This window comes from Vollenhovia emeryi, unplaced genomic scaffold (genome assembly GCF_000949405.1).
Source record: "Vollenhovia emeryi isolate VEMERY1.0 unplaced genomic scaffold, V.emery_V1.0 DF939186.1, whole genome shotgun sequence".
In the NCBI taxonomy this organism is placed as follows: Eukaryota; Metazoa; Arthropoda; class Insecta; order Hymenoptera; family Formicidae; genus Vollenhovia; species Vollenhovia emeryi.
In genome coordinates, this window is record NW_011967180.1 from 261,889 (window position 1) to 278,165 (window position 16,277).

Sequence of the window (16,277 nt, forward strand, 5' to 3'; positions counted from 1 at the left end):
AGACTTACAAACTTAGTTTCAGTGATGTCATATTGTTCTTTAATTTAGCCGGAATAGCAAGCTGCTTTCGATCATCTGTACACGTGCCATTTAATTTGTGTATTACACAAATCTTTCCACGAAACAGACAGTTTTAAGTGCAAAAGGTGCGAAAGTGCAGAATCACTCCAGCATCCTTTAGTCGCGATTACTTGTCTCTTCTTAGATAACAATATAGAAAAAGATGGAGATTCGACTAATCTCTGGTTGACAGTTAACCAGCAAATGAAAGACCGGGCCTTAGAGAGCTTACAGACAAAAGTCATTTAAAAAAGAAGCTCCTTAGCGAACATGTTTATTATTATACGCACGTGATCTCTGTCGACCGTTCTAATGATAGCAGTCCGTCACAAGAGATAGAATCAAACGAGGAGGAAACCGCTGTCCAAAATCTTGTACACCAATGCCCACTAATACCCAGTGGGCATTACCTTATCGTATTATCTTATTGTTAGTTTATTTTATTTTATCTTTAATGCCCCAAAAATGCCCAGTAATACCGCAACTCTGTACACCACAATGCCCTCAGGAATCAAGGTTTTCCCTTCGGAATCGAAATGCTTAAGAAGAATATTTGGATTATTATATCTCTGTCTCGTCAACGTGCGTCTCCTTTTGTGTAAGTATCGTAATTTTACATCTTGGCTAGGAACTTCATTTTTATAATATCTTGCATTTATTTTATACGCATCGTTTACTTCTCTACCGTAGAAACCACTAATGGAATTTTTAGCACACCTTTTTTTCGCTCGTAATTCGTCTCTTAGTTTCCCATTTTTAGCTTCGTTCTCGCGTTTATTACTCGAGTAAAAAATATTTGCACTTTCACCTCGATTTTTGGCGAGCAAATGGCTTTCTTTGTCCTCGAATAACTTTGCCCTGACCGTTTATTCATTGTCAGGACGAGAAATGTCTCTCCTTCTTCCTCCCACTATATCTACGAAGACCCCAATTGGCTTCATCGTCGTGCGTGCTTTATCGTTTGCAGCTTATTGCCAAAAGTCTGACTAACACGTTGCGCGAAGTGGAACACGCGTGTGCGACTCGTGTAGGCTTAACATGCTCGAATTTATGCCCGGCTTAAATAGTTTAATATGGTAAATAGTTAAATATGTACACGGCGTCGTAGCCAATGAAGTACCTCGCGCGCCTTCACGTCTGGTGGGTCTGGATTTAAGTATTGTATTTGCCGAGCGTAGAAAATATATGATGATTTACGAGAGAAAAACATCGTAACGCGCCTCGGCTTGCCTTCGTCCATCCACCATATGGTCCTGCTGTTTCACTCGTGTTATTCTGCGAGACACCTCAGTCTGAGACCGGAACTAATTCTTTCTTGAGAAGTGAAAAGCCTCCTTTGTAGTCACTCCAGTAGAATATCAAATTGGTCACATGGGATCAAGTGGCCCTAACTTTTTGTGGTTGCCATGTGTAAACTATTTGTCGTACTGGGCTACTGAGCATTCCTCAAGCATTTTGAATCGACCTTTACTACTTTCAACTCTACTTTCAACGGGAACCTTTTCCTCGGTGGGATATTTCAGATAGTATTCCTTTATTCCCAAATTCCCCTTGCCTTTCTCAATAAGCTCCCTATCGACAATCGAAACGTCAGAGCCCGTATCTATTTTGAAGAAATACTCAACACTCCTCCCGTCTAACTTTCCTTCATAATAAAAACTATTTTCAACAGACAAAATTATGGCTCGAAAGGTTTGTCCAATTTTTATTTCAACTTAAACATAATTTAAAAATCGCGAGTGTAAAAAAAAAGGACTTACTTAAAAATTCATAGGTCTTTCCATTTTTTATATTTTTTGACGAGATTTTAATGGTGTACTCCAGAAACATTTAAGAAACAAATTAGTGCAACACCGTGCGTTTCGAAACACTTCGGACAGAATGACCCCGCCTTGGTCGGCCGCCACAGGTAAAATGACGCTTTGCAGGCTACACTTATCGTCGGGTCTTATAGAGGGGACCTTGAACTATCTATAGATAGCGGTCCAAGACCAATTCTTCAAGTAACGACCTCGAGATACTTAGCCTTAAACCTTTCCTGGGGTTGTAGACCCCCACTGACCACGGACGGTTAGATGTTTTGGATCTACCATATATGTACATAGTTTTAAAAGAGAGATTAACAGGGTCAACTCTCACAAAGACTTCTTCTTCCTCGTGTAGTTAGACTTAAAGCCTGTTTTATTCAGTTCACGTTCTGGTACTTTGAGCATTTGGTTTTACTTCATCTACTAGGCTGCTAACCTTGCCGAAGGAAACCTTCCCATCTGCATCCTCAGAAAGGATTTCTGTTGCCGAGGCAAAAAATATACTTGACGCATTTATATTTCTCACAATCTCGTTTAATATAAAAGTAAGACAATATCAAAATAAAATCGATAATTCTTATTCTCCTCTATCGAATTAAAAAAAGATCGACTTACCATATTGAGACAAGAGTAACTTATATAAATGTAAGTTTATATACTCTTGCGTTTAGAATAAATTTTCCCTCCATCTTACAACGCACGAAGTTGGCAACGCGATATTCGACAAAAGACGATACATCCTATCATTTTATTCTAGAATTTTTCATTTAAGATTAAAATATTCCTTTCTCTAGAATAAATATGATTGACGCTATGTCGATTCTGTTTTATGATACATTGACGTGTAATAGCATTGGATCCGGAAATTTTTTCTGTGGGTGTGGAGGGCGATACCCCTAAAGGTACTCTGGAAAAAAAAGCCGGCAACCCATTTTGGTGCCCACAATTAGTAATCGAATTATTTATATTGTTCGTCACTCTGATCTTTTACGAATTTTACCTCGCGTAACTAAAAATCGTAATTAGCTATTCTATCTGTATCCAAGATTTTTAAGTAATACTAATCAGTTCTCTCAATTAATTCTGTCGATATTCAGTAACGCAAAGATAATTTTCACTTAAAGGCACTAACCGAAGTGTTAAGTTACTTAACTACAAAAAGAAGCGGTCAAAATTTTTCCCAGAGTAGAGTTACGGACGATCCAAATAATTCGATTACTAATTGTGGCCCCCAAAGTACGCTGAAAAAAATATTTGTAAAATTACATGATTATGCTGGGTTTTTTTCCGACCCAGCATAATCATGCAATATTACTACCCACATGGAAAATTGCAGACTTTTTTCTGTAATTTTGCATGAAAATTCACGTGTTTTTACACAAAAATAGTAATTTCACCTATATTTCACCTATATTTTACCATTAATATGTATTTTCACTTTAAGAAATCTGGAAAAAAAATTACAGTTATAATTAGGTAATTTTCCGGATTTGAACAAGTAATTTCCATGTATAAAAGTACATTAATTTTTTTCAGTGTGGCAAAATTCTCTCGGTGGTTGCCACTTCCTTTCGGGAGATTTCGAAAAAACCAGCGGTGTCCGTGGATTTGAACTCGGATCTTTTCGTTCATTTCTTCACTAAGCAGCGCACATTTCTCTGCGCCACACTCGCCACCCTCACAAAGACTAAGCGTTCAAAATTTCGACATTCACATTATTTACTATTTATGTAGAAATAAGAATCGGAAGTTCCTTTTCTTCCGTTTATTTCGCACGATCTCTGTGCAGTTTGCTCTGATTTCACATAATTTGTCATGTAATTTATAACATCTTGACACAATTTGATATTTGACTCGCCAAGTTCTCTTTTTGTCTAATTGATTTCACTTATCTCGCTCAATGCTTTTAAAGAATCTAATATGAAACGACTCATGTATGATTTCTACTTGGTTTTGTCTTCTTTCCCTTATCTGTCCGCACGTTAGTTTACACGCATCACGGGTATGTACATGCGCGCGGAAGGCTAATGACCATATACTAGTTGGATTGCGAAATTTTGACAGGCACTTTGGGGCCGCCCAGGTCGCGGAATTTTCAGACGGCGGGGACAATGCGGCAAGTAGAAACGCGAGACAGCGGAGTGTGTGTGATGGAAGTTGACGGGATTATAACTACAAGCCACGTGTAAGATTGCAACGGTTTGTTGGTGTCTGAATGTCACGTAAATTTGCATATGCGCACATTAAACGTGAGACGGATTCGAGATATCTGTGAGAACGCGAGTTTATTTTTGTGATTCAGAATGTCAATGAAGCGAAATCAATCTATCCGTCTCAAACGCAAGAATCCGTTTGTTCTATTTTTGTATACATAATAAAACAAAACAGACGCACGCCACAACTTGACACACGCGCCGCTTTCTATTTTAAAACTTTTTCTCTGCTTTTTTTTTAATTTCAAACTTGAACTCGGGCGATAAGTATTAATCTCGTAGTGAAATTAGTGGAGAGATATGCAAGAACTGCAAAACATTCCGATATGAAATGACGTAGCTGGAAGTTGGACGTTGGCGTCGAATTGATAACAATGCATTCAGATACAACGGTTGCGCCTTATGTCGCAACTAACTTCGCACACGTGCACAGGATTGCAAATATATTAACGAAAACTCACGGAAGTTTGTACCGTTGAGGTACGTGGCGCGAATAAAATGAAAATGTCTCCTCCACTTGCTACGCTCGTTTAGAGGACTACGGATTTCACGGCTGGAGGTTTTCGAAAAATTTATCCGCAAAATAAGAGAGGGATATCGTATCAAGTCTCGTTTGCATGCATAAATATTATATGCAAATCCGCATTCGCATCAGCATTCTAAGTGCATCATAAATTGGACATTGTCGAGATCTTTCCTCGTATCGCCTTTATACCGCTGTATCGAAACTGTTTTTCCTTCTGTCTACGTAGACAAGTCCGGCGGTTTCTCGCGTTTATACGCAGAAAGCATGAAACGCGTGTTTCCACGAAAGACGGACTTCTTGTACTTTTCTTATAAATCGCAGAACTCGTGAAGCGCGAGGATGCCGTGCAAGCTTTGTGTATCTTTTATGAATTTATTTATTCTCGCGGATACAATCACGCATTTACGCAACCAAGAATTAAGACGTAGTTAGTGAATTGAAAACAAAATTGTTCTAGTAATTAATCGCAGTCTCACACCGATGTAAGAAGGTGAGAAGGAGGGAAATATAATAGGAAGACAAAAGAGAAGAGCAAATAAATTAATTAGAAAATGTCAGCCATCGAATATTAACCTCTTTATTTGTATGTGAAAGATCCAACATATTTTAAGTGGGTTTTCTGTGTTAGCGATAGAAAGAGATAGGAGATTTTAAAAGAATAAATTAATTTTTATATACATTAAACGTCAGCTGTATTTTTCGTAATTGTTTGTACTACAAATTTGTAGTTGGATGTGCGATAATAAGTATAGCCTAGATAGCTTTTCTCATGCCTTCAATTAAATCGGGATATAATTTTATCTAAACACACTTATACTGTTAATTGTGCATATTTTGAAAAGTGTGAGAATATTAATGTAATTGTTCTTTCGACCGTTCGACAATGTTTTCTGATAATAAAGAAATATACGCCATGTCGCAATGTTTTATCGATAACATTTAGATTATGAATCTGTTGTAGATATCGAGATACGATATCGAAAGTAAATATTTTGTGTTCGTGTCGAACAAACGTTGTTTGGATTTTTAGGATCGTGTGCCGTCTTGTGGTGCAGAGAAACGTGCGTTGCTTAGTGAACAAATGAACGAAAAGATTCGAGTTCAAATCTACGGACACCACTGGTTTTTTCGGAATTTCCCGAAGGAAAGTGGTAGCCTTCGAGAGTATTCTGCCACACGTATCCTTTTAGGGGTACAGCCCTCCAGATTGGAGGTTTCCTTCGGCAAGGTTAGCAGCCTACCGAAGATGAAGTAAAAACCAAATGCTCGAAGTACCAGTTCTTCCTGGTACAGAACGATAAAACAGGCTTTTAAGCCTAATACACGAGGAAGAAGTGTCTAAATTTTTCGGCAATGTTCGAAATATCATATATGTAAAGGTGTGACATTTTGATGTTATTTTTGGCATTTTTGCGTTTGTTTTTCCAGATTTTGCGTTACTTTGATGGTATTTTTTGGCATCTCTTGCGTTTTGTTTTTCCGGATTTTGCATTATTTTGATAAGGTTTTTGTCGCGGTCAGAGGTGGGCAGGGCTTCAATAAGACGACTTAGGCCCGGTTTCACCAACGTCGCTTAACTTTAAACTTAGTTTAATTCTAAAGTAACAGATGGAAAGAGACAAAGAACGAATTAAGCTAAGCTTAAAGCTAAACAACGTTGACGAAACCGGGCCTTAGTGTTTTGATAGGACAATTTACATGTATCAAGGCTAAACATATGTTAAAAATGTGACATAAAACATAACATATTAAAATAGCATGGAAATTACTGAAATTAGATATCATTTTCAGGCTATAAAAGCAGTAACATGTCTAAAAAAGTGAACAAAAACTAGTCTTAGGCATAAATCTCTTTGGTTTAGGATATATTGGACGCTATTTTGTGTGTTAAAAACGTCTTAAAACGAAGTCGGGGACTCCAAAATGTAAAGAAATGGCATTAAAAACGTTCCTAGGGCATTTTGCGATATTTTGCGTATAAAGATAACATCGAAATGTCACACCTCTACACATATGTGTAGATATTGTATGTAATCCAAGATATTGTAGCTTCAAGAAAAGTACAAATGTAACAAGAAGAAAGTTTTTTTGGACTAAAATAGAAAGCTCTCTTTAAGGTAATTGTTATACGGATATGTGCTAATGTTAAACACATTGAATTTTTGCAAAATCTCTGCGAGATCGATTTGTAATGTACTAATATCTGAAATACACGGCCATCGAGTAATAACGGCGGCGTAATATAAAATTGATAATGTTTGCGAGTGTAATGTCGCACTTGTCGGTAAACTACATATCGCGCGCCTACGGAGTCGATGTCCGGTAACGGTATACTCGATCGTTATACTCTAGGCGAAAGTATCGGGGAGTCTGTCGCTACCAGGAGAAACTCCGACGAATATTTTCTCTGCGATTATATGTACACCCTAGAAACTCGGCTCCCCGTCTTTAGTTGCACCTCCGTGTATATCTTTTTTATATCTGCTGCGCAGAAGAATACGCGATTGCCGTGGGAAAGTTCCGTTTGCATTTCGTTAAATTTATATTTTACGTTCGGCTTTGCATCCTCTATTGTATTCTCGCTAGCTCTTAGCGGCCCACCCTCGAAGAGGCGTTTCCAAATATATTTTTAGTCATCTTACGAGGGAAGTTCCATATTACGCGACAGGCTCCTAATACGAGATGGCGGAGTTTCTGTTAAATTGACAGGCGTTGGTTCCATCATGAAGTTACTGCCCTTGGAGTGAAGTCTGTTTAGGGGAAAATTGTTTGTTAGATCGCGTGGTCGTTGCGAAAAAAAGATTTGTGATTGAATTTGGACATTGAAAAATCTCATAACAGAGGACTTTCCTCTACTAATCCGTACTTTAAAGTTAGAGAGAATTTCTTCAACAGTTTTACTATAGCTGTTGCAAAAAATTAAATACTACAAATAACCAGCGTAATTGCCGAGATAACAATTGCGATTTTTGTTCCATTTTTTCCACCCGGAAAACACGAAGTAACATTTTACTTTTCGAAATGATCAATTATTAATAATACATTCGCTGAAACGAAGGGAAAACCCAGTGGTACTTGGTTGCGAGATGTTTAAAATTTGGAGAAGTCACAATTATATCAAATTATTATTCAGGTTAAAGTAGAGAAACATTTTAAGACAAAGCAGTACTGTAACTTATCGTACTCTGCATCGTTCGATCAGGTCGGAAACAAATTCGATAAGCTCATCTCTTGTCACTGCGATTGTACTATATACGTTTCCACATGGCGAGATGGATTCCATCGAGATTAGATGTTTCGAAACATTTCTTTCGGAGCGTGGCAGAAAGTAACGTATAGATCGCTCGAGATTAAACATCACCAGCTGGCCGTTGCAGTTCGATCGGGATTAGCCATCCGGAATCTATTATTAAAGGCCGACGTTTCTCTTATAGTTTCGCGGTATTAATATGGCTTTGTCGGCGGCGACTCTCGTCTTTTGCGCGAGACGAATTTGGCGCCGCGCCCGTGGCCGACGTATGTCTCGAGGACGGCGAAACGAAAGCGGTCCTTCCACCGACTTTGTCGTCATCGTTGCGTCGCGGTGCCGCCAAAATAGCGGACACAGTAGGAAGAGTGTTACACCCGGTTGACGTCAACTGCGCGGAGTACGCGCGCTGGGAATTTATTAAGGGCCAGTTTCACAAACGTCGGTTAACTGCTAACCGAAGGCTAATTGATCCGCTGTCTCTTCTTAAATAATAAGATGAAAAAAGATAGGGAGTTGACTGAACCCTAGTTAACAGTAAACCGATGTTTGTGAAACTGGCCCTAAGGGAACGCTGGAGTGATTCTGCACTTTTGCACCTTCCGCACTTAAAACTGCCTGTTTCGTGGAAACATTTGTGTAATATACAAATTAAATGGCTTACATGTACAGATCAAAAGCAGCTTGCTATTCCGGCTGAACTGAAAAACAATACGGCATCACTGATGAAGCTAACCCATACAGCATGCATGATATGTATGTCTAAAAGATGACTTAAAGATGTCTTAAAGATGTCTTTTAGACATGCGTGCTGTATGGGGACTAATCGTTAGATCGACACAACCGTCGTTAAGAAAAATATACGAACGCGATACGATTGTGTACCCTTAAGGTACCCATACACATCCCGGAAATCCTCTGAGGAAAAACTGTGCAGTCCCGGCCTTCGGGATTTCCCGCACTGAAAAAAATTTCTGGTTGAATATGGACGAATCAGATAATTCCTTTAGGATTTACCAGAATTCCTTTAGGATTTACCAGAATTTCTGTAGGATTACAGGAATTATCTGGTAAATCCTAAAGGAATTCTGGTAAATCCTAAAGGAATTATCTGATTCGTCCATATTCAACCAGAAATTTTTTTCAGTGCGAGCGTGTGTGGTATGGGTCCTCTATTATGGGATAGGATTCTAATATGAGTTAACGGGTTTTCAACGTCCAAATTCAATCACAAATCTTTTTTTCGCAACGATTACACGATCTAACAATCAATTTTCCCCTAAACAGACTTCACTCCAGGGGCAATAAATTCATGATAGAGCCAACAGACGATGCCTATTAATTTAGTAGAAACCCCGCTGTCTCATAATAGGGGACTTTCCTCTATACATATACGGCGTATGCTATAAAGTAACATTGTTTCTTTCGTGAATATCGCATGTTACCATGGCTGCGTTTGGAAACATCACTCGAGTGTCCCCGTGTATCATTTTATCCTTATTTAACATCCCTGCCGGAAATAATGCTACAAAATTCTACAAAAAAATAAAATATACCACCAAAACTATAAAATATAACTGCCAGAATCTACGAAATTCTACGTAAATTTAAAAAAGTGCTTTAATAATCAACATGAAAATGCTAGAATTGGAACACTTTTGTTAATTTTTGTAATATTCTACAAGTAAGCAGATGTTTTAATTCTTTAAGATTTTGTTGTTTCTCAAATTTGTAAAACTAGTAAAGTTACGTACTAATTTTTACAAAATTGTACATTTTCCTGAAATGCTACTTGCAATAATTTCTTGATTTGAGAGCATTGCAATTTGTGATACTATTTCGTAGATATTTTTACAAAAGAATAAATGTTTCAACGAAGATATAAAACTTTCTGCAAATTTCTATTTCAAGGCAATTTTTGTAGTTATTTATAGAAATGTTTTCCACTAGAGATTCGCTGAGCAACAAGGATACAACAATCCACTGGGGCGCTCGGGTGATGTTTCCGAACGCAGCCCATTTCGTACGGTCACGTAGAAGGAAGTTATGCAAAATGCCGTGCGTTTCATCGATATTAATGTTTGTATAAAAAATGGAAAGTCCAAATTTTCCAAATTAATCGATCGATAAAAGTGGACACTTAACGCAGATTGTCGTAGATCGCGTTGCCGAGTTTGTCCTCGATGCGAGGATAACTTTTAACATCAAACGCATAACCGAGAATAAAACTTAATCGCCAAATACATAACCGAGAACAAGAGTTAATCGAGTGAACGTTAGCCGGGCAAATGTAATAATCGCCAGCGCGATGCGTACGCGGAGCGTATATCTGCGGTTTGTTTCTCCTCTCATCGCTCATGGACGGATCTCGTTACGACACGAGGCTCGGGGACGATGGCTTTCTCGAGAATCGTGACCTCGCGCCGGCTTCCAAGGCTCGCTGCTAACCGTTTTTGATTTTTCACTGCCTGAATCGACGACGCAAAGTCACGATGACAATGAGCGCCGTTAAACGTCGCCGTTTGCGACGTCTATGCTGACGCATAGTAGCAAATTGGCTCGTGAGTAAACGTGACGTTATTCATACTTTTTAATTTCAATTATTTTACATTTCATTGTTTCGTTAACATTTCACTGCGTTTGCTCTACTTCGCTTCGTGATCACCGAATGTGGAAACGATATCGTTCACTTTGCGATCTCGAATGGGAGAACCGATTTTTTTTAGAGTATCCGTAACTGCCCATGCAGCACGCGTGTCTAAAAGACATCTTTAAAGACGTCTTTAAGCCGTCTCTTATTGCACGGAGAGATTTTTCTCTTAAAATTCATCCTGAAAATCACGTGATCGTAGGACAACGTGGCATTTTGAAGAATTTTATGAGAGTTTTTGAAAGTTTATCATACATCTCGCTGAAAATTATACTTATTTACAATTTACTAATAAAATGTATGGTAAAATTTCAAAAAACTGTCACGGAATTCTGCCACGTTGTTCTACGATCACATGATTTTCAGGATAAATTTTAAGAGAAAATCCTCTCCGTGTGTAGACATGCATATCTAAAAGACGATTCCAAGACGTCTTAAAGATGTTTGTTCACGGAAAAAACAATGTAGCTGCTGTAGCTAAAACTTAGCAAAATAGGGACAGCTAATATTTTAGTTGTGATAGCTCAATATTTTGCTACTGTGCCTATTGTATTAGGTGCGACAGCAAACGGTTTGCTGTCGTAGCAAAATATTGAGCTATCACAACTAAAAATATTAGCTGTCCCTATTTTGCTAAGTTTCAGCTACAGCAGCTACATTGTTTTTTCCGTGTTAGACACGCGTGCCGTTTGCGTGGTCAAATGGTAGCGAGACATCCTTTTGTACTTTTTAATATTATTCTATTGTTTTGGTTAAATAAAAAAAAAAGAAATCACGAATATGACGTGATTGCAACCGTAAGATATCGGGCTTGTTTTCTGTTCCTGCACTGGTGAACTAGTGCAGTAAGCTAGAATGAGAAAAAATATACTTGTCTTACTCCAATTTATTGCACTAGTTCACCAGTGCAGGAACAGAAAACAAGCCCATAATAACGACCGTGTGTAAGTGCACCGGAAAGATGAACCTGTCCGCCGGTTTTGTTTTCTTTACCTCACTATCACAATATCGGTCTCAATGTCAATGAACGCTCGTTGAGCGAAAGACTTAATCGATCATCGCTGCTGCTGGCATCGGTTTCGCGTATCGCTTATAGACCCAGAGTCGAGAAACTTAACACTGAGTACCCCAACGTTTCCTTAATCCGCAATCAGCGTTCGGCGTAATCTTCCGCGAAACCTGAGCCTTTTCAACATTTATATACCGTGATATTAAACTGTATACACTTGTATATTCTTTATACATAGAGGAAAATCCCCGGTCACGAGATACGCTCCTAATATGAGATAACGGGGTTCCTGCTAAATTAATAGACGCCATTTATTGGTTTTATCGTAAAATTAATTGCTTGGAATGAAATTTTTATGGTAAATTCGTTGTTAGATCGTGCAATCGTTGCAAAAGAAGATTTGTAATTGAATTTGGATGTTGAAAACCTGCTATCTCGTATTAAAAGCCTATCTCATAATAAGAGACTTTTCTCTGTAATATTATATACAATACATTAAGTCGAATATTGCGTGTGCCTGATATACAATATTATTCTGCATCTTTTGATACTCGCTTCCACTAAAATTCGCGTTTAACGACTGGAGTCACGCAATGAGAAATTTCGAAACACGAATAAGGAATCATTCTAGCAAGTAAACGATGAATGTATATTTTTTGGTCTTTTTAAATAAAAACCAAGAAAGATATGGGAAAAAGACAACTGCAGGAACTATGCTTATTGATCGGACGATGAGTATGGTATAAGTAAATTTCCCTTCGCGCAATCTTACTGCTATGTACTCAAAGCGTTCTCTTCTATGTTTATTTCAGGCACGGAGAGATGCCCTCAGAAGGGAGTCGTGAAGCAGGTGGCCTCGAAACTGCTAAGGGCGCTGTCCGAGAAAGGATTGGCCTTGCTCGTCAACCACGGCATTCCGGAATGCAAGGTACAACGGGCGAGAAGGGGGAGAGACGCGTTTGCAAAATGATTAGCGATCGCGAGGCTTCCTTTGATTGATCTGGCGCCGGTGTTGTCGGTCTTGCAGATTTCCGTCGCTCGCAAATGTGGTATCACGCGCTGTCGCAACGTACCGTCGTGACCGAATAATTTCAAGCGCCAACTGAAACGAGCCGAGTAATTCGCGGCGCCTTTGCAATACTGAGGTGTCAAATTCAAAATTCTTATCTGAAAAGGACAATAATTATTTCTAGCGAGTCATTTTGTATCCGAGAAAACGTTAAGGGAGATTTTTTTTAGAGCCGGAGACTTCGCTGAAAATTTGCTAGAGCAGAAATGCATTCTACTTTAAATCTTAATTATAATTCACAGGAATAAACAATTAGCAGTAATAAGTCAACCGTAAAGCATAATCGAAAATAAGCTTTACGCACTAAATTATTATCTATACGCAATACTATTTTTGCCGATGGTAATTCGCGTTACATAAGGCTGTCGTTCATAATCGGCTAACGCTAGAACAAATGATTTTGCAACAATTTTCTACACAATTGAAAAATTTGTGTTAAATTTAACAGATATCACATGTCCCAAACGGTCCACACAAATTTTTGTGTTAATTTAACATTATATGAATATGTTAAATTATCACACTAATACTCTGTTAATATTTTAACAGGAAATAAATGCAAATCTCAACATAATTTGAAGTAATTTTGTGTAAAATCAACATTTTATTCTATAAATTTTAACAGATAAATCTTGTTACTAATAATATAAAACATATGTATTGTGTAAGATTAAAAAATAAGCACATATCGTGTTGTTTTAACATTTCTTTTCAGTTATTTAAATAATTCTACATTTGAGGTCAATTAACACAAGAGCAATATGTTAAATTAACACATGAATGTGTTAAACATTTAACACAAAAATTTTAACCGGCATTTTTATTAACAAGAAAACACAAATTTTCCAACTGTGTATACTTGGCGGCAATAAAGCCCGTATCAAACTACGGATTGAGATTAGATTGAAATTTGACCAATCAGAATAAAGTTTACCAATCTCAAGTTTAGTGAATTTTACTCCGATTGGTCATCAAATAGCTGAGACATATAAACGAATAGCCAATACTACGAAATCGCATATGTTTTGTATTTAATCAATTTAAATGACAGAAACAGAATTGCTATCTGAACAACGAATGTTACGAAGAAACTCTTTCTGTGACGCCCATCCATTGTAATGCTTGATTGTGGTACATAAACTCTCCAGACAAAGTTGCACAGGTGTATGAGCACATGCACAAAGAAATTGATTGATCTCTTTCCTTGTGCGTGCATTTATGACCCCAATCAGATTTCTTATGCATACGTTTATGCGCTGTGCAAGTTTGTCTGGATAGATCCTAAGGCCTGCGTCCACGGTAGAACCTGGTCGGTTCCGAGAAATGTGTATCCAATCAACTTGCAGCTTTTATGGAGTAGCTGCAAGTTGATTGGCTACACATTTCTAGAACTTGGACCAAGTTCTAGCATCGCGGACGCAGGCCTTTACAAAGATTGTTCTAGCTACCGAAATTCATTTTTATCCAATGTAAATGATTAATCAAAGATTGGTTTCTTCAAATTGCCAGTATGATACTAAAATTACAAATTTTATTCGACCGCAGCTGGCCACATTTGTTCATTTCTCTGTCAATGCCTCTTATATGCCTCGGTGATCGAATTGACGAGACACCCGCCTAGAGTGTAGGGAGGTCCAAGTTCAAACGAGGTAATATTTTTCGCAATAAATTTTTTGCATTGGCAGAGAAATTAACATAAATGATTAATATTTAGCCGTGAAACCTAAACTTTCCAGAAGGTATTACTAGAATGTTGCTGCTATAAATTTTGCAGGCTACAAAAAATTTGTTAACAGATACACAAAATAGCGATAAATTTTTGTCGCGACACCTAGAAATCTACCTGCGTCAGTGAGATAGTATTTTTTTCTCGAGCGAACAACAGCGATTAATAAATCTTCGTTTAAAAGCGGTGGCTCTTTTACAGATGCGTGTCATAATTTACATAAATCAACGATTGTTTTTCCTTTCCGTTATCGGGCATTTATCTCGGAATTCGATATCTGGAGCAGCGACCAAGGAGCGGTTGCGTTTTCAAGGGCTCACGATAAACACTGTACTTGTTGCGCGTCGGCCTTGCTGTCGTTCATGCCCGCTATCGGAAACTTAACTGCGGGTGATACCGCGGCGGTGCGTTGCAGTTTCGCGCGATAATCCGCCCCGGGACTTACGGGCTCGCAATCGCGAATGTATACGTCGATGAGTAACGGCCGCTGAGTCGATGCGGGAATATTATTCGCGCGTGCATGCACGCGCGAGGAAACGCATACCGCGCCGCAAAAAAAAACGTGCGGACGTGCCGCTAATACATCATCGCGCAGGAAGATAAGACGATTCCTCAAGGATGTCCTTTGTAAAACGTATCGCCCGAGCGAAGATCTTTCGATTCAGTTCTCGAAACGGTTGTAAACGAGCGGTGGCCGGGAGGTTCATTAAAACGCGAATAATCGCTTATCGCTTAAGATAAATATACCGGATGAGCCTGGCGCGCGAGTCATTAAATTTCACAGACGCGTGCTCTTTGTTCAATGCGGGCTTGATTTTTTGTAAGCCCGCGTTATCAATCGGTAGATTATCAAAATTAACAGCCCGGAAATCGCTCCTTCTCTTCCTCGACTCTCCTTTACCCCTGGTTCATAATCTTGCTTTAAGTAAGCTGTAAGCCTTAAGCCGTAAGAAATTAACCAATCACAGGTGAGAGTGAGGGGAATAAATGTCTGTAATTGGTTAATTTCTTACGGCTTAAGGCTCACAGCTTACTTAAAGGCTGGTCTACAATACATGGAGTAAGCTGGAGTAAGCTGGAGTAAGGAGTAGGAGTAAGAAAATAAATCCATTTTATTTCCTTACTCCTACTCCTTACTCCAGCTTACTCCAGCTTACTCCATGTATTGTAGACCAGCCTTAAAGCAAGATTGTGGACCAGGGGTTAGTCCCAGTCTACAATAGATGATTTAAGCTCTAAGCTTAAAGAAATTGGCCAATCACGGTCAAGTATGAGTATAGAATACGCGACTGTGATTAGTCAGTTTCTTAAGGCTTAGGGTTTAAATCTCTATTGTGGACTGGGACTTATCCCAGCGAGAAATGGTTCATAGATCGACGTCGATCGACGAATCATTTCTCACTGGGATATACTCTTTCTAGATACACGCAAAGATTTTTACGAGATCAACAGTCGGCTGTCTGCCCGGCCAAATCCGGCGATGAATTGGCGAGTAAAGAAAGAATCGTCCTCGATCATTTTTATCGGATCGCCGTGGGTCTCGAGCGGGTCGAGTCGCAAATCGCGAAGCGGTGAGGACAGCCGATACGCCGGCGACGTGCACTTTGTTCCGCTTTGTATCGGCCCTCGTTTCCAGTTATTAAAATTGCTCGCGGATAAACGCGCGCGCACGGACGTGCAACGGCGAACGATTATTCCGCGACGGAATTAGGAGCGATAATCGCACCGGGTTTTTTCCTCCGCCGCGATTTTTTCTGGCATTACGTAACGGCCGCGTGAGATATATTACGCCATCGGTAATAACCACGGAATGCACGTAAAGCTGGAAATGCACGAAAAAGCTGAAGCAGTAAAACTTAAGATTCAGGAATTCAAACCGATCGGAACTTTCAGCTTCAAAAGTTTCCAAATGTCTGCTTACATTCTCGGGTCTCATTGGTCGAATTTCCCTTAAAGCTGGAAACACACG

General features: G+C 38.9%; 1 protein-coding gene across 1 annotated transcript in view; it reads left to right on the top strand.

Moving 5' to 3' along the window:
• LOC105562534 (UPF0676 protein C1494.01) overlaps positions 1-16,277 on the top strand; it is a 32,964-nt gene that overhangs the window by 8,769 nt on the left and 7,918 nt on the right. The window contains exon 2 of the mRNA XM_012013449.1: positions 12,326-12,441. Within this exon, the coding sequence (XP_011868839.1) occupies positions 12,326-12,441 (116 nt within the window). The remainder of the gene's footprint in view (positions 1-12,325; positions 12,442-16,277) is intronic.